Source organism: Theropithecus gelada, chromosome 8, assembly GCF_003255815.1.
Source record: "Theropithecus gelada isolate Dixy chromosome 8, Tgel_1.0, whole genome shotgun sequence".
NCBI classification, from domain to species: Eukaryota; Metazoa; Chordata; class Mammalia; order Primates; family Cercopithecidae; genus Theropithecus; species Theropithecus gelada.
The window spans coordinates 14717533-14738819 of NC_037676.1; the positions used below are offsets into that span (position 1 = coordinate 14717533).

At 35.6% G+C, this 21287-nt stretch overlaps 1 protein-coding gene across 3 annotated transcripts in view; it reads right to left on the bottom strand.

Moving 5' to 3' along the window:
* MSR1 (macrophage scavenger receptor 1) overlaps positions 1–21287 on the bottom strand; it is an 83825-nt gene that overhangs the window by 52100 nt on the left and 10438 nt on the right. For 2 of the 3 annotated variants that reach the window (XM_025394517.1, XM_025394518.1), the window contains exons 2-5: positions 17814–17920; positions 14798–14911; positions 8396–8808; positions 4068–4254 (exon numbers count right to left, since the gene is read on the bottom strand). In XM_025394517.1, the coding sequence (XP_025250302.1) occupies positions 4068–4254; positions 8396–8808; positions 14798–14911; positions 17814–17916 (817 nt within the window). In that variant the 5' untranslated portion in view covers positions 17917–17920. The remainder of the gene's footprint in view (positions 1–4067; positions 4255–8395; positions 8809–14797; positions 14912–17813; positions 17921–21287) is intronic. The other variant, XM_025394516.1, reaches the window with a different exon arrangement.

Sequence of the window (21287 nt, forward strand, 5' to 3'; positions counted from 1 at the left end):
GAATCACAGTCAAATTAGTTGAAATATTTGATATACAAAAAAGACAAGGAAGGGAATGAAACATTAAAGATTAGTTAAGAGACACACTGAAGAAGATCTTGAGTACTACAGGCAAAACAGTATGTCTAATGAGGGGGCAACAGAGAGTCTTCATGCAATCTAAGACTTGCATTAGGAAAGCTGTATTCTACAAGGGTGCAAAAAGTATTACAGTCTGGGCAGGAAACAACTGCAACTCTGGCAAAGAAGTGATAAGAATAATTTATATGAGGATATAAAGAAATGACAAGGGAATAGAGAATACAGAATGGTGAGAACTAATAGTGGTCTTGGGAGACATAAAATAATTAAAATTGATAGCTTGCAAACCAGGAAGAATGACACTGCTATAACAGAGTGTAACTTGCTAAGAAGAAAGTGTGAGTTTCACTTATTCACTCAACACATATATAATTGCTCTCCCACTATATTCCAGGCACTCTGACAGGCATTGGGAATGCAGAGGTAGACAAGAAGGAGAAGACTTAACCTCACAGAGCTCACATTCTACTGGAGAAGATACAAGCTAAACAAGTAAGCAAATGTACAGATGACATAATTTCATATAGTGGTAAACACTATGGGGAGATTAAAGGAAATCATGGTAGAGAGAGATGGGGGAGGTTAGAGTGAGAATGGTGGAAGGTAGAGGAGGTAACTTCAAGTGGAGCCAAGAAGGAGTAGGGATGTAGAGAAGAACATTTCAAGAGAAAGAGAAAATGTCTAATGTTCATTATGGACAGCATGAAATGAAACAAGCACTTTCTCTTTATTAACTTTTACTTGTTCATGGCACTAAATTCTTCCACATTTCCAAGCAAGGCTGAAGGATGACAGAGGGAAGATTTAGAAAATTAGGGCAGAGAAGTAGACAGGTGAAAGACCAAGTAGAAGTTTAAATTTCATCCCAAGACTAATGAGAAGATATTGGAGGATTTAAGCACGAGAGAGAAAAGACACATCTAGTGTAAAGAGAGAAACCACACAACCACACACATCTAGTAATTTGTGTGGGTTTTCTTAAATAGCATTGTTGTTTGTTTGCTCTATTTAGAATGGACTAAGAGCAGAGGCAGGGGAAAGCAACTGAGAAATGGATTCCAGACTGGGATATGGTTGCTTGAATGAGAGTAGTAATAGAGAATAAGAAGAAGTTTGATTTGAGATATTGTATGAAACAAGAATTAGTAGGATTTACAAATGGATTACATAGAGAATGACAGCGGGGAAGTCAAAGACAGCTTTCAAGATCATGGAGTGAGCAGGTAGTTGGAAAATGACAAAACCATCAAAAAGACTGAAAATGCAACAGATTTGGGGAGGCGGATGGGGGTGGCTAGTTAAGAAGCGAGGATTTCATTTTGAATTTGTAAAGCTTTGGACATTTATTTGAAATCCAAAGTGGAGGTATCTAATTGTTAGAGAAAAATCTGATTAATTCAAATTTTTCTTTATCATCTGTTTCACTATGATAAATACTATATGTGATATGTATTCTGTATAAGCAAGCTATAAAATACAACAATAATGAGAATATCCTTGCAACATCACAATCCAAGAAATCGGTATCTACCTAGATGTTCCCCCTTGTCATTCATCTATTTCCTTTTCACAGATAAACATTACCCTGAATTTTGTGTTTATCATTTTCTTAAATTTTAAAACAACCATTCTATTACATATTTGTGTGTCCGTAAATTTACATTATTTAATTTTACTAACTATAAGCATTAGAAATAAAAATTATATATCGTTTTCTGGGACTTGTTTTTATTTTTTTTTCATTGTCACCACTTGATTATTAGGCTTCTTAATTTTCTCAAACTAATGTATTTGAAATGAAATCACATGAAGTTCTTAGTTCTATTTTTCTAGTTGCTAATGATATAAAATGAGACAAAATGTTAAAATCATGAAATAGAGCTTAACAGACATAGAAGCTGGAATGAGAACATCCAATATGAATTTTATGTGAGTTACAGAGGAAAGGAGAGAAAGAATTGTGAAGAAGCAACAGTCAAAGTGAATGAAGCTGGTTATATTCACAAACTGATAGACATAAATCTACTAATATAAGAAGTACAACCAATGTTAAATGGATAAATTATCAATACAAAAACACAGATAAGTAAAACTGCAGATATGAAAGACATAAAGAATGACAAACCGATTGGTGGCAGTCATTTTAAGAACCATAAGAAAAGCTTGAAGCCGGGGGACCAATATTTTCAGCACACTGATGGAAGTAATCAAAATAACTGTCAACCTAAGAAGTGTGTATGTAGTACAACAATTTCAAAGATCAAAACAAAATAGAGAAAATGAAATCAGAAGGTTTCATTACCAATTTACTTTCACTAAATGAACTTCCAAAAGATATACTTCATGCAGAAGCAAAATAATCCCAGAAGAAATGACTGAGGTGCATGTAGAAGGGAGAACAATTGGTAAATTCATGGGCAAATTTAAATAAATATTTGTTGTGGGTGAGTGATGACTATCTGAGCCAGTGGTGCAGAGTTAAATAATTAACCAAGATGGTTATAGATAAAGAAAGACAGATTTATTAGCAAAAGCAGGAAAATACGTTGCAAGGAGGCAATGAGCAGGCCAACAGAAGAGAAACTGATTGCCAGGAAACAAAGGTTTGCTGAAGATTTTATAGAATAGTGTTTATACCATATGCTGAAGAGAGCTTGTGCGGTACTGATAAGCCGAGGTTACAGTGGATTAACTTGCAGGTATCTGGTGATAAGTTTCATGCAGGAAGGACCTACATGTTCTGGACCATGAAGAAAGGCAGATTTATAGCTTCTCTTCTTTCTCTTTTTGCTTTCCCTGGTCCTACCAGCCTGACTACTTTTCCCTAATTAGGGCTCCAAAATATTGTCTGTATAAAAAAAGAAAAATAATATTGACTAAGTTCTCGATTAAAAAACTAATGTAGAATGAGCTATACAAAAATATTAGCAGGAAACTAGGGAAGAGGATAATCAAAGCAGTTTCAGTTCCTTGTGTATTTTAGGATGAACGTTAAGATACTGATCAACTATAGACTTCAAGATAAATGTTAAGGTCAACAATCAATAAAAATTACAAAAATACTACAAAGTTTCTAAAACCTTTTTGGTAACTTTGGTAGAGAGAAAAATTCACCAAGAGAAAAATCTTCATGGCCAAAAGTGGCAATAAAGGAAAGCAAAAGAAACATAAAATAAACTGGAGAAAACCAGAGCACAAAATAAGAGAGTGGAAATAAATACAGTCAAAAGAGATGGTCAGATTATATATTTTTTAAAAAGAAAAGGTAAGTGTTCATTACAAGAGACAAACCTAAAATAAAGGATAACAAAAGGCAAAAGGTTGCAGTGAAAATATAGAAAAATACCTGCAAATTGTTGAAATCAAAATATAGAAAAAAATCTATAATGTAAAGCTAAAACTAAAATATCTAAAATGTAAAGCCAAAACTGAAAGTGCATATATATATATATATCTTTGGTAATATTGGTAGAGAGAAAAATTCTTATATATTCTATATGCATATATAGGCAAGATTTAGTTCACCGTTTTTCACTAAAGGGTGCTGCAGAAGAAATGGACAAATCCATCATTATTTTGGAGAGTTCAAAGGATCCTTTTAATTAATAATACAGTCAGGTAAGAAGTAAAAAAGACTGAAAGTTTTGAAAAAACAATATTAACAAGCTTGGTTTGTAAACATGTGAAGAAACTTGTAATTACAGAAAACTTGTATTCAGTACTTACGAGGTAGTTTTTAACAATGAGCAAATCATTAGACCTTAAGATATATTTGGCTTATCCCTTTCTATTTAAATGACACTCGGCTACTGGTTATTGTACCCTGTCTTGATCTGATTTTAATATTCTTTCCTCTGGGTATCTGCAGTAAATATATGCTCAAAAACTATTTATTTCAAACCACAGGATTTCAAATATCAAATCTCTGCATGTATCAGTATATTTTAATATATGTCATTTTCTGGAGGAATGACAAGATGTTTTACCTTGAATTAAAGTGATATTTCTCAAGGTCTGAGAATGTTCCCAGTCTTTCAGTCTGAGATCATTGGTGATGTTATTCAGTACTTTCACTTCTCCTTTTATTTCCTGTTCCAAATGCACTTGTTCTTCTTTCATAGCCATAATTTCTGCTGATACATTGTAAACACGCTCCTCTAATTTACTGATTTCCTGTAAGACACAAGTAGGCATTCACAACCTTTTACATACATAATTATCAAATATGAAAGTTCAAGAAACCCTCGGAGTTCAGGTTTTTAAAAACATATGACAGGAATTTTATGGAATAAAAATATGGAGATTAGAAAACTGTTTTGGAAGTAGTAATTCTTTAATTGTGAAACATTTCCTCTTTTGACTGAATGGCTGAATGTTTATAATCACAACCTCTTTCAAAAAATCAATTTAATCTATCTATGATACGTTTCTATTCCCATATATAGAGATGTCAAAATGCCAACAAAATTAAATAAACATCATAAGGTTTTAATTTATCTGAAGTAAAACATCTTCATACTGTACTTAGAGTGGCAACATATTCAAATTCCATAAATTTGATAGATTTATATGGGAAATTGTTTTATAGTAATAAGCAAAGTTTAATGTCATAAGCCTCAGTGGTGATGAACATTGACAATAGATTTTCATACCCAATAAACCCCAAACTCGCATATTAACAGTGCTTTCCCTTCAATTTGCATTGCCTCTGTATTTGAGGCATTAGTATTTTGTGTCTTCAGATATATATATATTTTGTGTTTATTTATACATATGCATTCATAGACTTAGAGTGTGAAAAAGAGAGAGGATCTTCCTATATCCTGGAATATGCTTTTATATTTTACTCAATAATATATTAAGGATATTTATCTATTAAAATACTTTAGAGACTGACATTTTCAGTAATTTAGTGGAATTGAATCTATTTCTCAAAATTTATTTAGGATTCCTATTCATAGTGTTTTCAGCTGTGCACTTTTCTACAACTTTAAACAATGCTGCCATGAACGTCATTTTAAATGTATTTATATATTGATGTAAGTACTTCTATAGAACATCTTCCTGGAAGCGGATTTGACCAAAGGGACTAAACATTAAACAGTATTTTTTTTCAACCATTGCTGTACTTCTCTCTAAATATATGCGACCATTTTTCTTCCTCTTACTGCGTGTCAGTGCCCACGTTTTGCAGCTAAATACTGGGTACCATTAATATATTTAAATTTGCATAATAAGAGTAGGTACATAGTAAATCATTATTATTTAACTTGTTTTTCAAATTATAATGAGGTTAAAGCATCCAGTCATTCAATTTCTGACAATTAATATTAATTAATTTTTCTTTTAGACCCTTTGCTTGGTTTTCTCTTTTGGTGTTGGGCTTTCTCTTTTTGACGAACCAAATCTTCTCATCTATTCTGGTAATAATTTTTGTCTCTCTGTTCTACTTGAATCCCATTTTCTGTCTTCATTGTATGCTTTATCATTGTATTAATTACTCCTATGTTCTAAAGTTGATACTCATTTCCCATTTGCACATGGAAATAAGCCCGTGGTATATTTCTCTTTAATCCAGATGTAAAGAGAAAATTACACTCTCCTGAGCTGGACTGGACTAGACAAGCTGAGGCGAGAGGATCAAGATGGTCAGGAAGTAAGACCTTTAAAAATAAATGAATGTGCATCTAGATTTGCCTCTTCAATGACACTATACGTAAGCAGAGAGGCTTATCAGCTTTCACTGCTCTAACTGTGCCTTCTTCCAAACGAAACCTTATTCTAGATTAGAATTTCTCTGTCCTGCACCTCCTCCTTCCCTGACCATTTGACATTTTCTGTACATACCATCATCACAATAAAGGTGAAATGGTGAGCATGGATGTTTGTAGAGCACACCACCATGATAAATACGCTTGACTTAATTTAGGTGGCTAAAAATTGCTGCAAGTATGTCAGGTAGTTCTAGACGTTCAGCATAAAGTGTTAAGGGACTAGAAAGTGATTTTGCTTCCTAGAAACCAGGAATCACTCAGCTTTTTCATCATACCGAAAAGCTGAGGCTACTTTTTATTTTTATCTTTTTGAGATGGAGTCTCGCACTGTCACCCAGGCTGTAGTGCAATGGCATGATCTCGGCTCACTGCAACCTCCGACTCCTGGGTTCAAGTGGTTCTCCCAAGTAGCTGGGATTACAGGTGCACACCACCACACTGGGTTAATTTTTTTTTTTTTTTTTTTGTAGAGATGGGGTTTCACTATGTTGGCCAGACTGGCCTCAAACTCCTGACCTCGTGGTATGCCCACCTTAGCCTCCCAAACTGCTGAGATTACAGGCGTGAAGCACTGCGGCCAGCCGGTGAGGCTACCTTCTTATTCCCTTCTTTGAAAACTGCATATGGTGCTTACATTTGTCAAATTTCACTGGAAATTATTTTCCCTGGGAGGAGGAAAAGTGTGTTTAATTTCAAAAAATCCTATACAGCATCCATGCACTCCCTCCACACGCTACCACCAGTCACCCTCCTAGAAACAGGCATTTAATTTTGTAGTCATACAGTCCTTTTGACCTCTATCGATGGAGATGATAGATGCCACCCCTGTTTTTCATTTGCTGCCAATGTTCTTCCTTTTTCTTTCAAATTAATGTTTGGTGTGTCCTTAATAAGTGTTATGCTGGTGTCACTTATAAGCCATTTCCTCAAATGACATTTACAAATTCAGGCATTCATTTAATTTATTCCTACATTGAGCTAAACATTCAAAGATCAATAAAATTATTCAAGCAATGGGGATGACAGTCCCAACATTGTTTTTCAGTGTACACAGGAGTACACATACACACACACACACTGGCACTGACCTAGTTCCTAAGTCTCTGTGAGTGACTACTGTTTCTAAAGATGTATATAGCTTTCAAAGTTTCACCATTCCCTTGTATTTCCTTTTCTAATGCTGGAATTCCCTCCAAAACGTGTCTACGCAAACTTGAACAGCTCACTGATCACCAGATTTTGATTGTTTCCATTAACTATCACTTCAAACAGGTTCAAAATTTCTACCAACTTCCAAATGGTTTCCAATTTGCTTTCAATTTCTCACATATGTGGGTTCAAAAGCATACCACAGTCAGCCAGACACTGTGGCTCATGCCTGTAATCCCAGCACTTTGGGAAGCCAAGATGGGTAGATCACCTGAGGCTAGGAGTTTGAGACCAGCCTGACCAACATGGTACAAACCCCATCTCTACTAAAAATACAAAAATTAGCCAGATGTGGTGGCACGTGCCTTTGATCCCAGCTACATGGGATGTTGAGGCACGAGAATCACTTGAACCTGGGAGGCAGAGGTTGCAGTGAGCCAAGATCATGCCGTTGCACTCCAGCCTGGGCAACAGAGTGAGATTCCATCTCAAAAACAAAGAAACAAACAAAAGCACTCCATGGTCCTCCAGGATTTAATGCACTGCCAGAATCGAATGTATCCTTCTTTTTCCATCTCATCCAGCTTCCCTCTCTCCTTACCTCATCTCAGTGCTCTTCTGACCCTATTTTTACATCAATAGTATTTCTTCTCCACTCTTCTTTCCCCCCAACTTAATCAATGTCTATCCCGATAACTAACATTTTAGCTTCCTCTCTTTTTTGTATCATCAAAACTATGGACAGTTTCTTCTTTGTACACTTTCTCTAATCTTTTGATAGCCCAAGACTTTAATATCCCAATACTCTTTGATATACTTACTTATTAACAATGTAGGAAACACTGATAGATTTTAGAAGTGACATGGAATAGAAACGGAATATCAAGGCATTGGGATGAGGTTCACCAACAGACTCCCCATACACAAACTGTAATACCATTGTCTTCTGACACCTTAAGTTGAGGACCATGTACAAGTTCAAAAGTTCTGAGTGAAACTTACAAGTCAAAAAAATCTAAGCACATCAAATGGGTCTGTTGCAAAATTCACACATACAGAGTGTTCACGTCCCAAGATCTGCTAAGATACTCTAAAAATTATGATCGGTTTAGGCAGTCTAAAAAGACATTTTAACAGTATTTATAAAATATGTAAAGGGAGTCTATAGTCAATGGGAAAATTTCCCCCTTTTTCTAAGAGTTTGGAGACAGCTAATCCATTTTAAATCCCTTAACATTCATTTAAAATCTTTTGATAAGTTCACCACAGAAATCAGGGTAAACAGGATAATGAAACAGGGTTTGCAACTTTTGCTTTCCTGTACCGCCTAAGGAGAAGAGACTTGGATAGATTCAGTGCCAGCACGTGACCCTGCCGTCACAAACTCTTACCTCTTGTTGTTTGAAGGTGTTCTCTTGGATTTTGCCATTCAGCTTTTCTATGTTGAGCTGCAAATCAAGCAGTGTGGTATTCAAACTTATTAAGGACTTGGAGATTTCATCTATTGTATTCCCATGTCCCTGGACTGAGGAAAACAAGGTACTTAGCTGGAGAAGAATGTCATTAAATCTTTGATCAGTTGCCATGCTGAAGTTTTGGAAATGCTCTGCATCTATGAGATTGGCTTCCATGTCTGAAATGTGCTGGATTCTCTTCTCCATGTTGCTCATGTGTTCCATAAAGACTTCTTGAAATCTCGTTTCCGCTTCACTGTCATTTCCTTTTCCTGTGAGACTTTGAGTTATATCGTCTGCATTAGTAGAACCAACGGAGCAATTTTTCGTTTCCCACTTCAGAAGCTGAGCTGTATATTTAAGTAAAAATAAACCAGTCATGGTCTGATCCTTAAATGCACACACTATCCCATCCCATATCATTCCCTTCCGTTCGTTTTATTCCATTCCATTCCAACATTTTGAATGCTAGGCTAAATCAAGTATTCACTTTTCATCTACAATGTGTGAACTACGCTAAGTATATTGCTGAGAAGCACACATTCTCCCTTTCCTATTTTATGTTACGATGATTCCAGGATTATATCATGCTTTCTGAATTGCTGCTTATACGAATCTTCTTGGCCACTGATTTTGGTTTTGCCAATTCAAAACAATTCTACAGATTATGAAAGGCAATGTATCTACAGAACTGTTGTTAGAATAAAGTGAACTAATGCTTAATCCAGTTTCTGAAGTAAGCATGTTGAATAAGTTAACAATGATAATGATGATCATGAGGATGACAAAAGCAACATGTGGTAAAATACCGGTATCATGAACAGTATGGATAAATTGTTGGTTTATCTTCATTCTTTCACTTGAGCTGCCAGAAAAGTGTCATTTTCAGTTAACACAGACCTAGTTCACAGTTGGTAGAGCAGGAAGTTGGGCAAATACTTTTTTTTCTCTTTATAAAGGTACTATTCTCATAACACTTCTTTTTAACTATTATAAAATATATATTCACAGCAGAAAATTTAGAAAATATAGATCATATGAAAAAACAATTTACCATGAATCTCTCATCCTAGCTTAAACTCTAGGATTTTGGTGTATATATCTCAAACCTTATCATATTATTAATCTTAAAATGTGACATTTTAAAATAATCTGGACACCACTTTTTAATGTAATGCTCTATCATAAGTACTTTTTCCTATTATTAATATTTAATATTGTTCTACAAAAATAGTTTAAGAAACTCCATTGTATTATATGCATGGATCTGCCAGATTTATTTTAGAAAACAGCTGCATTTAGTTTGCCTCTGTTTTCAGTAATATAGTCAATGTTTTGATGAACAATCTTGTGATTAATTATTTACCAAATTAAAAAAATTGCATTCCAAAACAGTATTTTAGGAACATAGCGAGTTGCTGATAGATATCCCCAAATGGGCATGTGTTCTCTAAACAAGCTAATTATCATTCTGAAATAATCTAAAGCAATATGTTTTATAGTTTCAAAAAATAAAAGGCATAAACATTAACTTTTTATACAAAAATAGGCGGCGTGCATTGGCTTATGCCTATAATCCCAGCACTTTGGGAGACTGAAGCTGGTGGATCACGAGGTCAGGAGATCAAGACCATCCTGGCCAACATGATGAAACCCTGTCTCTATTAAAAATACAAAAATTAGCTGGGCGTGGTGGCGGGCACCTACAGTCCCATGTACTCAGGAGGCTGAGGCAGGAGAATCGTATGAACCTGGGAGGCAGAGGTTGCAGTGAGCTGAGATCATGCCACTGTACTCCAGCCTGGGCAACAGAGCGAGATTCCATCTCAAAACAAAACAAATTCTTAATTATAGACAATGAGGAAAATGTTAAACACAATCTTACCACTATTCAGTGATGGTTGAGGTTTTCTGTTTTCCTGTATTTCTATATATGTATCTGTTTATACCTTTTACTGACATGTATGTTACTCATATTCATATTAGATTGGATGTATAAGATTTTCCACATTTGACAATTATGGAACAATAAAAAGAATAATTTCATATTGCTAAAAAATATATGCAGCTCCACCTGAGTCTATCAATTTTCTTAATAAAAGTGATATGATGACAGTACAATTTTTATAGATTTTTGAGAATTAAACAACACAAGAAAAACATTTAGTTCTACCCCTAACTCAAGGGTTTTGTTCCATAAATGAGAGCTTGGTGTTTACACAGAATCTAGTTCCCTGATTCTAGAATCTTCCTACACTACTCCGTTACCAACTAGGCTACTCCGAACAAGTTACTTATCCCTCTTCTTGCTTTGGTTTTCTCAATTTGTAAAAGTAACAATTACCTCAACAATGGTGCTGAGCACAAATGAAACAGGCATATCTATTCCTCTACAGTGCCTTCTAAATGAGAGATACTATCTATCAGTTATATCCACCGTATTTACTACCTTTGCTTAAAGAGGCTGTGGTTGGATCACCTGAGGTCAGGAGTTCGAGACTAGCCTGGCGAACATGGTGAAATCCTGTCTCTACTAAGAATGTAAAAATTAGCTGGGCGTGGTGGCACACACCTATAATCCCATCTACTCTAGATCTGAGGCAGGAGAATTGCTTGAGCCTGGGAGGTGGAGGTTGCAGTGAGCCGAGATCCTGCCACTGCACTCCAGCCTGGCTGACAGAGCTAGACTCCGTCTCAAAAAAAAAAAAAAAAAAAAAGAAGCTGTTTGATGAGCATTACTACTGTAGCTATTATTAGATTAAGAGTGTCATCCTAAATATGTAATTAAATTCTAATTTCAAAAAATATATGATACCATATTTTTCCTGGTTTTATTAATTTAATATTAGCTTATCTGAAATAACAAAATGTGTGTGACAATATTTTGATGTGATCTACAATAGAATTTGTATTGAGTATGTTATTCTGTATTTCTTATCAATAGCTTGGAAATAAAAGTGTATTTCTTAACTGTATTTCATCACATTTACTAAATTCATTGTGGGGAGCAAGTTTTGGGTTGACAGCCTCGTCCATGCATTCGTTAATTCTATGATTTAATTATTATATACTATACGGAAAGCACTGCTTGAGTAACTCTGGGAATAAAAGAACAATCAGGAATGGAATTTGACTGTAACAATCAGAAGCCCAAATAAACATTTTTTTCAAAATTACTTCAAAATTTTCCTCTAGCATTGTCCTTTTTTGATTATTATTTCTTTTGAAGTAGCAGTTAAGAATTTAGATTCTAGAACAGAACTGCCTAGATTAGCAGTTCTGGCTCTGCACTTTATAAACTATGGCATTGGACAAGTTACTTAATCTGTCATTGCCTCTATTTCACCATCTGTGTAAATGGGGTACTAACAGTCAGTGTCCAAATAATTAAATGAACTATATGTAAAATACTTAGACGACTTCCTGGCATGTAATAAGCATTTGATAAGTTTCAGATTTTTGCTATTATTAATATTTCGATTCAAGATGTGTGATTCAAGTACCTATATGCCCAATATTGATTGACTATGGGGAATTAGCATTGTTGTGATAAAAATATTTTTCTGGAGTTGGATGTTACCATGAACACAGTTATCTCTATGCTTTATTTTACTATGCACATTGCCCTTATTACTCAGCCATATAGTTTTACTTTCATTGGAAATAGGATTTATCACTAAAGCTAATATTTTTCACAATATGGAAAGAGAAGCCCCAATTTGACTAAGGTCACATGACCAACTATTTTAAATTTGACAACAAGTTAAACATGAGTTGACAGTAAATGCTACATTTTATTAACAGATCTAAAAACACAAATTGCCTGTTTCATCAAACCCTGAGTGAAAACTAATTTTTCATTAAAATGTTAACTTTTTGTCGTATATCTAGGTAAAGAATGCCAGGGTTTATATTTCAAAAGTTCACTTATTTTTATTGGAGAGATGGCATTTTGTGACTTTTCTGTTTCACATATGAAAGGAGACAGAATTTTATGGTCTGTGCAAAAACCTAAGGACAGGGTTATATTTGATTCTATAGATCATATCTACTCTTTCATATTGGAATTATCTTTTCCTACCCCCAATGGATATTGTTTTCAGCTAAAGAATTTTTAGTATTTCAGTAACAATTTATACATATATAAACCTAAATTCTTGATTTTTCCTTATTGTTCTGACACAGTATTATGTTGTCACACTGATAGTGTTTCAGCAGCTTCTTTAAGGAAAGGTTGTAAATGGAATAAACCTTATAATTAAGAAAATAACCCTCAATATATAATTCACTTCATATTTAGAGTTTTATATATAATATTCTATTTCACCCATCAATTCATAGTTGCCAAACTTCTATCATTTTAGGGATCTATTTTGTCTACATTTGTAATTTTTTATGCCAATAGAGATATATATTGCTTTTCCGTTTCTTTTAGAAAAATGTACTGATCTACAACTTAATTAAAGTTGTAAGTGGATTGTCAATTATTTCTTATTAATACATAATAAACATAGTGAAGCCTTTTCCAAATTCTGGTGAATCCGGTACTGATGTGAACTTATAAAATTTGAACATTCTTAGCATCTAGTCAATTTTAGTAGGTACCTATTGTAGTTTTAGTAAACAGACTAGTTCAATCATTGTAAACTCCAGAACAAATCTGTTGACTTGGTAGTATTTTCTAATAGCTCAGGGACTTTGAACTTGGTTAGAACCTTGAATTATTTTCCGACTCCTGTCTGCATTCTGCATGAGCCTATCAGAAGCTGCAGTCCCTGGTCTTGGCTCTGCAGGCAGTGATTTGCATAAAAGTGATGAAATGTACTCAAATTCTAATTGGCTTATAGGCAATAATCCCAACAATGAAGCATCCTTTAGTTAAGCATTTCAAATTACAGATAAGCATAGACATAAACAAACATACAGATAACCTTGATTATGAGGAAATTGACTGTTTAATGCCAAACATTAACATGCCCTTTTACTCAGACAACAATAGTTTGGTTGGTTGGTTTGGTTGTTATGGTTGTATTTTTGTTTTAGTTCATTTTTAACGGTCAAAAAGAAGTTAATTGTTACCTGTGGGAAATATTTTCTTGAGGTGACTTTTTTGTTTTTTGTTGGCCAACCATATTGTTTTATAAAAACTTAATTAAACTGGTAGACAATAGACCAGAGGTTAGGGTTCAGAAGTCTTGGATGGGAACTCCAGCTCCAATACTGAGCTGTCTGAATTTTCTTATGTAGATAATGAGAATAATTACAGTATCTATACAGAGGTTAATTGTAAGGGTATATTATTGTTTTTATCATTTCTTTCTTAGTGAAATTTTTGCTCTGTCTTGGAATATTTCCTTAGACTGCCCTGTAGCAGAGGAAGTTTGGCCTGGTCTTTAGAAACTTTTTTGTTGTTGTTGTTAAGCTGCTTAGTATGCACATAAAAATGTATCTTATTCCCCGCATATCTCTTATTAGAGCATATGGGCAGACATTTTATCAGTCATATAGAGAAGAGGAGAGCTATAAGGCATATAAATTCAAATGCCGATCAAAATACACCAAATCCATCCAAAATGCTACAAGGGGAATAATATTTACATATGTGCTTAAGGTGTATACAAGCTATCTATCCTTGTAGAAACAGTCAAATCTAACTCTAGTTCAAGTCAGCCTCTCCAAAGAAATATGTACCTCAAGAACATCATTTTGAGCCCAAGTAACACGTTCTATATTTTTTCTTTGAGAGGATGCTATCAAGTTATTTTTAGAGATATTTTAAATAATATCCCTGTGAAAAGTATGGTCATATAAACTGGATTTCACTAAGTTGTATGCCATTATTCTACAAGGTCTCCTCTCTTTAAAAACTGACAGAAATATTTTTTCTACTCTCAGTACTAAGAATAGAAGAGCTTCTCCTGGACAACAGGTTTGTTTGTTATATTACAGCCATTGTTAATGTAAATGATCACGTTATTTCTTCACATTGGTAAAACAAATACTTTGGAAATTTGTCACCCACATTAGAAAGAGAGGACTCTAAAGGATAATATATTTTTGAAAGAGTTTAGTCCTTTTCATTTTACTTTTACAAATCTGTATTTTTATCTTGCACTTCTTATTTTCATTCTATTTTGTTTTTTCTAATTTAAAAACTATTCTTTCTACTTAACTTTGCAGAATCTGTTTTTTAATTTAATAAATTTGAAGGACTCTTTGTAATATAGTGTTTTCTTTATGAATGTACCATATATAAAAGACTGAATGCTTCTTTTTCGCTGTGGCAATGAATAATTCACGGGATGAGTTACTAAATTTCAGAACTCTGGATTACGTTACCTGCCACTATTCCAATGAGAGGGATGAGAACTGCAAACACAAGGAGGTAAAGGGCAATCAGTGCAGCTTTGAAGGACTTCAGTTTCTCTTGAAGGGGAGGGCTGTTTTTAGGATCTAATAAAACAAAAAAGCCCAGCCTACTGTTAGAAAGTGTTATCTTCTTCCATAATTAAAATTGTTTTAATCTCCAATTACATTGTTACTACCAAGCCTATTGGAATAAAAAACAAGAAAAAATGGTCCACATTTATGCAGTAGAAAGCAAAGGGACAGTCACAGGAAAAGCCAATCCAGGTATTATTATAGACCCTTGATTGACTTATCCACTCACTAAATATCCACAAGAAAGTTACCATGCTCTACAAGTTGTGCTTGTCTGATTTTTTGGAATCAGTTGGTAAATTTGAATATTGACACTTACATATACAAATATAAATTTTATTCAGTGTTCACATGGGAAGATATTCTGGATGACAATAAAATTTTCTAAAGTAACTATGTAATTTTTAATATTTTAAAATCAGATAAGGGAAATATTTATTTTCAATGACTACAATGTTAAAATAATTTTATTGTCCAATTCCTTCTCAGTAGTTTTGTATTTGGATACCTCTTATGATTTGAATACAATGTAAACAATATTTAAGAAAAATGAAATAAACCAAGTGATTCACATTTTGACTAATCTTTAGAATGGATCAATGAAGCCCACCTTCTCTATATTTCAGAACATATTAATAACAGCAACCTTTTATTCATATGCACTTGTATGGCACTGTGATTTATATAATGGGATATTAATTGTAGTAGAGACAAATCAATATAGAGGGGAAATAGTAGATGAGGAAGTCCTTTCTCTGATTAGGTGAATACAATGGTCATTAAAAATTTATTTTCTATGGTCATTGCTTTCATTGATCAATTAAGAAAAAAAGTAAATTTTACTTTCAGGTTGCAACAAACAAGGTTAAGGTATCGAAAAGAAAAGAAGAGAACTTTTTTTTTTTTTTGAGACGGAGTCTCGCTCTGTCGCCCAGGCTGGAGTGCAGTGGCATGGTCTCGGCTCACTGCAAGCTCTGCCTCCCGGGTTCACGCCATTCTCCTGCCTCAGCCTCTGGAGTAGCTGGGACTACAGGCACCCGCCACCTCGCCCGGCTAAGTTTTTGTAGTTTTAGTGGAGTCGCGGTTTCACCGTGTTAACCAGGATGGTCTGGATCTCCAGATCTGGTGATCTGCCCACCTAGGCCTCCCAAAGTGTTGGGATTACAGGCCTGAGCCACTGTGCCCGGCCAAGAAAGTTTTTAAAAAGTAAAGAAAAGAAAAGAGCTGGATGCAGTGGTTCAAGCCTGTAATCCCAGCACTTTGGGAGGCCGAGGCGGGAGGATGGCTTGAGCCTAGGAGTTTGAGACCAGCCTGGGCCATGTGGAGAAACCCTGTCTCTACAAGAAATATAAAAAGTAGCCAGTCGTGGTAGCATGTCCCTGTAATCCAAGCTACTTAGGAGGCTGAGGTGGGAGAATTGCTTGAGCCCGAGAGGTTGAGGCTGCAACAGGCTGTTATCACACCACTGCACTCCAGCCTAGGCGAAAAAGTGAGATCCTGTCTCAAAAAGAAAAAACAAAAAAACAAAACAAAACAAAAAAAAGACAAGACAGAAAAGGAAAGGAAAGAAAAGATTGAAGGAAAAAAGAAAAAGAACCCATAATAGAAGCAAGTTGAGGTATGGTCCACCCGCCAGGTTGATTAAGCCTGAAAAGTAGGAGTCATTTTCTTCATCTCTAAATTACCATCACAAATGTAAATTCTACCTTTTAAATAGCTCTCAAACATTTCGATTGCTTTTTCTCTGCTCCCAATGACTCTCTCCTCCTTCTTCAAACACTCATTATTTCTGTGCGTAACAGCCCTCACTATTATCTTTACTTGTATGTGTCTCGCTTGTGCCACATCCTCCCATCCACCCTTTACACAGAACACAAGATCCACTGTCACCCTGGAGTTGAGGCCTGTATTTCAGGTTTGCTATGCAAGAACTCATATATGAGCCTTTAACTTTGTATATGCTGCTTCTTCACACTGAAATGTCTTCTCTGTCTTTTCCGCCTCCACCCATCCCCTTAGCGATATGTATTTATACTTTTAGGTTTAGCAGAATTATAAGTAACTCCTCCTGACACCTTAAATGATCCTGTTGAGATACAGCTGAGTATTGCTACTTTTGAGCTGTTGTCATAACCTGTGCAAACGTGTTTCACCACTGCTATACGGGGTTGAATTGTGTGCCCGCAAAAGATATGTTGAAGTTTTAACCACAGGTACCTGTGAAAGTGAGTTTATTTGGAAATAGGGTCTTTGGAGATGTAATCAAGTTAAAATGAAGTGATACTGGATTAGGGTGAACCCTAATCTAAAGACTGACGTCTTTGTAAGAAAAGAACAAATGGCTACACAGAGAAGACCACATGAAGAAGGAGGGAGAGATGAGAGTGGTGCAGCTACAAAGGCAAGGAACACTAAGGACTGCCAGGAGCCCCTAGAAGCTGGGAGGAGACACAGGAAGATTCTTCCCTAGAGTCTTCAAAAGGGCACATGGTCTGACACCTGCATTTTAGACTTCTGGGTCTCAGAACTGTGAGTGAATAAATTTCTGTTGTTTTAAGCCTCCCAATTTGCAGCCATTTGTTACAATAACTCTAGAAAACAAATACAGGCACCTACTACCCATGATTTTCAAATATTAGTTCACGGTGCTAGGATCATATTTATCTCCAGGACCTAATTATAGCTGGGAAGTCAGAGGGCTCAATCAGTGTTGTAGATTAATTTAATTTCATATAATACTGCCTTACTTTTATTTAAGCTTATTTTTATTCTGTCTCAAGAACACCCCTATTTGTCAAATAAGTGTTATTTTAACATCCATATACATTTAAGGTAAGTCTCAAGACTATAATTTTATATATTGTCAATAACTCTAAGAATGACCTCCATGGGCAGCCCATCCCCCTCCACTTACTAGGAGGAAGCAAAGCTGTCATTGAGCGAGCATCAAATTTCACAGATTCAGAGCAGCTATCAACGTCCTCCTGTTGATCACGAAAGCGATCCCACTGCTCCATAGTACTGTGAAACAAAATGGAAAAATATATTAATTCCACATGAAATGGCTAAGGCTCTTTTGCATAGTGTTTTAAACTGAAATTTCAGTTTGAAATGGAATCTACATTCTGTGACACAATCTATAATAAATAACATTTAATTTTAGCAAAAAACCATATTTTGTTAAATTTGTATATCTGTCATATACAGCAATATATTAAAGTTACCCATAAGTTTTAACTTGCATGTAAAAAGACAGATGTATGTGGAACCCTCTCATGTATCTTTCTGTGTGCAAATGTGCATCTCTATTTTTAAAGGTGTGTTTATTGAGTGTGGGAAAAGAGGTAGCTCTTCTTTCTTAGCTGAAAAACTTTTTACAAGTGACAGAAAATAACTTGTAAAATGATTTAACCAGTAATTTAATAGGGTAAAAGGAAGGAAACAAAAGAAACGTCTGGATCTGAATAACCTGATTTCACTTCTCACAAAAGTCAATTTTCCCAGATAATTATTTTAATTTGCCTCTACCTGAGAAAAGAGAGGATTTGAGCACTATGCCTGCCTTCCTCCATCCTCTTCCTCCACAGTGTTTAAATCCATTAGAGATCATAGTCCTTGTCCATATCAACATAGGATTCAGGAAAACCAGTGATGGTGAGCATTTTTTCATGTATCTGTTGGCTGCATAAATGTCTTCTTTTGAGAAGTGTCTGTTCATATCCTTCACCCACTTTTTGATGGGGTTGTTTGTTTTTTTTCTTGTAAATTTGTTTAAGTTCTTTGTAGATTCTGGATATTAGCCCTTTGTCAGATGGGCACATCATCACTGGTCATCAGAGAGATGCAAATCAAAACCACAATGAGATACCATCTCACTCCAGTTAGAATGGAGATTGTTAAAAATTCAGGAAGCAACAGGTGCTGGAGAGGATGTGGAGAAATAGGAATGCTTTTACACTGTTGGTGGGATTGTAAACTAGTTCAACCATTGTGGAAGACAGTGTGGCGACTCCTCAAGGATCTAGAACTAGAAATACCATTTGACCCAAACATCTCATTACTGGGTATATACCCAAAGGATTATAAATCATGCTGCTATAAAGACATTTGCACACGTATGTTTATTGTGGAACTACTCACAATAGCAAAGACTTGGAACCAATCCAAATGTCCATCAGTGATAGACTGGATTAAGAAAATGTGGCACATATACCCCATGGAATACTATGCAGCCATAAAAAAGGATGAGTTCATGTCCTTTGCAGGGACATGGATGAAGCTGGAAACCATCATTCTGAGCAAACTATCGCAAGGACAGAAAACCAAACACTGCATGTTCTCACTCACAGGTGGGAACTGAACAATGAGAACACTTAGACACAGGATAGGGAACATCACACACTGTGGCCTATCATAGGGTGGGAGGAGTGGGGAAGAATAGCATTAGGAGATATACCTAATGTAAATGACGAGTTAATGGGTACAGCACACCAACATGGCACATGTATACATATGTAACAGACTTGTACGTTATTCACATATAACCTAAAAAAAAAAAAAAAAAAAAAAAGGATTCAGGAAAACTAATTCTCAGAAATGATGTACACACAAATTGTCATTGCAAACTGCCAAATAAGGAATTTCCTTAGTATTATTTTAATTACTCTATTCACTGAAAAAACAATTTCCCTTAAAACAAATAGTTTTGCATATTTGGAAAAAATACATATTTCCTGGCTGTTTAAAAAAATTCTTTATTGGCCGGGCACAGCAGCTCACACCTATAATCCCAGCACTTTGGGAGGCTGAAGCAGGTGAATCTCCTGAGGTCAGGAGTTCGAGACCAGCCTGGCCAATGTGGTGAAACCCCATCTCCACTAAAAATACAAAAAAACTAGCCAGGTGTGGTGGCAGGCACCTGTAATCCCAGCTATTCGGGAGGCTGAGGCAGGAAAATCGCGTGTACTCGGGAGGCAGAGCTTCCAGTGAGCCGAGATTGTGCCATTGTACTCCAGCCTGGGTAAGAAGCGAGAAACTCTGTCTCAAAAAAAAGTATTTATTTATTTATTTGTTTGTTTGTTTGCTTGTTTGTTTTGAGATGGAGTCTCACTCTGTTGCCCAGGCTGGAGTGCAGTGGTACAATTTCAGCTCTCTGCTACCATGTTGGCCAGGCTGATCTTGAACTCCTGACCTCAAGTCAACCTCCCAAAGTGCTGAGATTACAGGTGTGGGCCATAGCACCCGGTCTCTCTCTTCCTCTCTGTCTCTCTCCCTTTCTCCCTCTCCCTCTCCCCTCTCTTTCCTTTCTCTCTCTCTCTTCTCTCTCTCTCTTTCACTTTCCAGGCCTTTTCTCATTTTACATTGGCAGCCATACAAATATGTCCTTGTACCTTTTTCAGCATAATCTAAATTTTATGTGCATACTAAGTAGCTTAACAACAACAACAACAAAAATGTTCCTGTGTCTCTTTAACATGTATCAGAAACATTGCAAAGGTTTGATAACAAGAGACTGATGGGCCTCATCCCCAGAGTTTCTGATATTTGGGGTGAGGGCTCAAGAATTTACAATTCCAACAAATTCTCAAGAGGTGATGCAATTGGTCCGAGGATCACATTTTAAGAATCTTTTCCATAAAAAGACATTATATGACTTCTTTTGTTGGACACAGTTTAGTTCACGTGATTTTGATAGATTTAGCCTAAAGCCAATATCTTCTGATCATTTCTTATTTTCTTGAATGCTGAGTAATGGACTTAGCACAGCACAGTTCTAACTGAGTGCACCGGCAGCGTCAGGACAGCAAACTCAAATCTAGCCCAGGAAATGAAAGGCGATCATTCAGATGCAAGTGTTCATCCCACTGTGGGGAGAGGCAGTGACATGTAAGGATATGACTCAACTCCTGTCAATATATTTTGAAAACATCACTAAGGATATTCTTTATTTGGCAGTTTGCAATGACAATCTTTGCATATTCCTCCTTTCTGAGAGTTGGTTTTCATGAATCCTATGTTGATCTGACCAAGGACTGTGTTCTTTAATGGATATGACCACTGTGGCGGAAGGGAATGAAGGGAGGTAGGCACAGAACCCAAATCTCCTTTCTCAGGGAGAGGCAAAGCAAAATAAATAAACAATTATCTGGGAAAATGAACTACTGTAAGAAGCCAAACTGGATTATTTAGATTCACACTCCTCTCTATTTCCTCCCTTTAAATTTACCCTATTAGATTTAAATAGCAGTTTTACTCACCAAGCAAAACAGATGAAGAAAAAATCCAAATAATTTAAAAAAACTGAGATGACAATAAAACTTAGCAAAATTCACTTTAAAACTGTAGTTGAATGATTTATAATCCTTTGGGTATATACCCAGTAATGCGA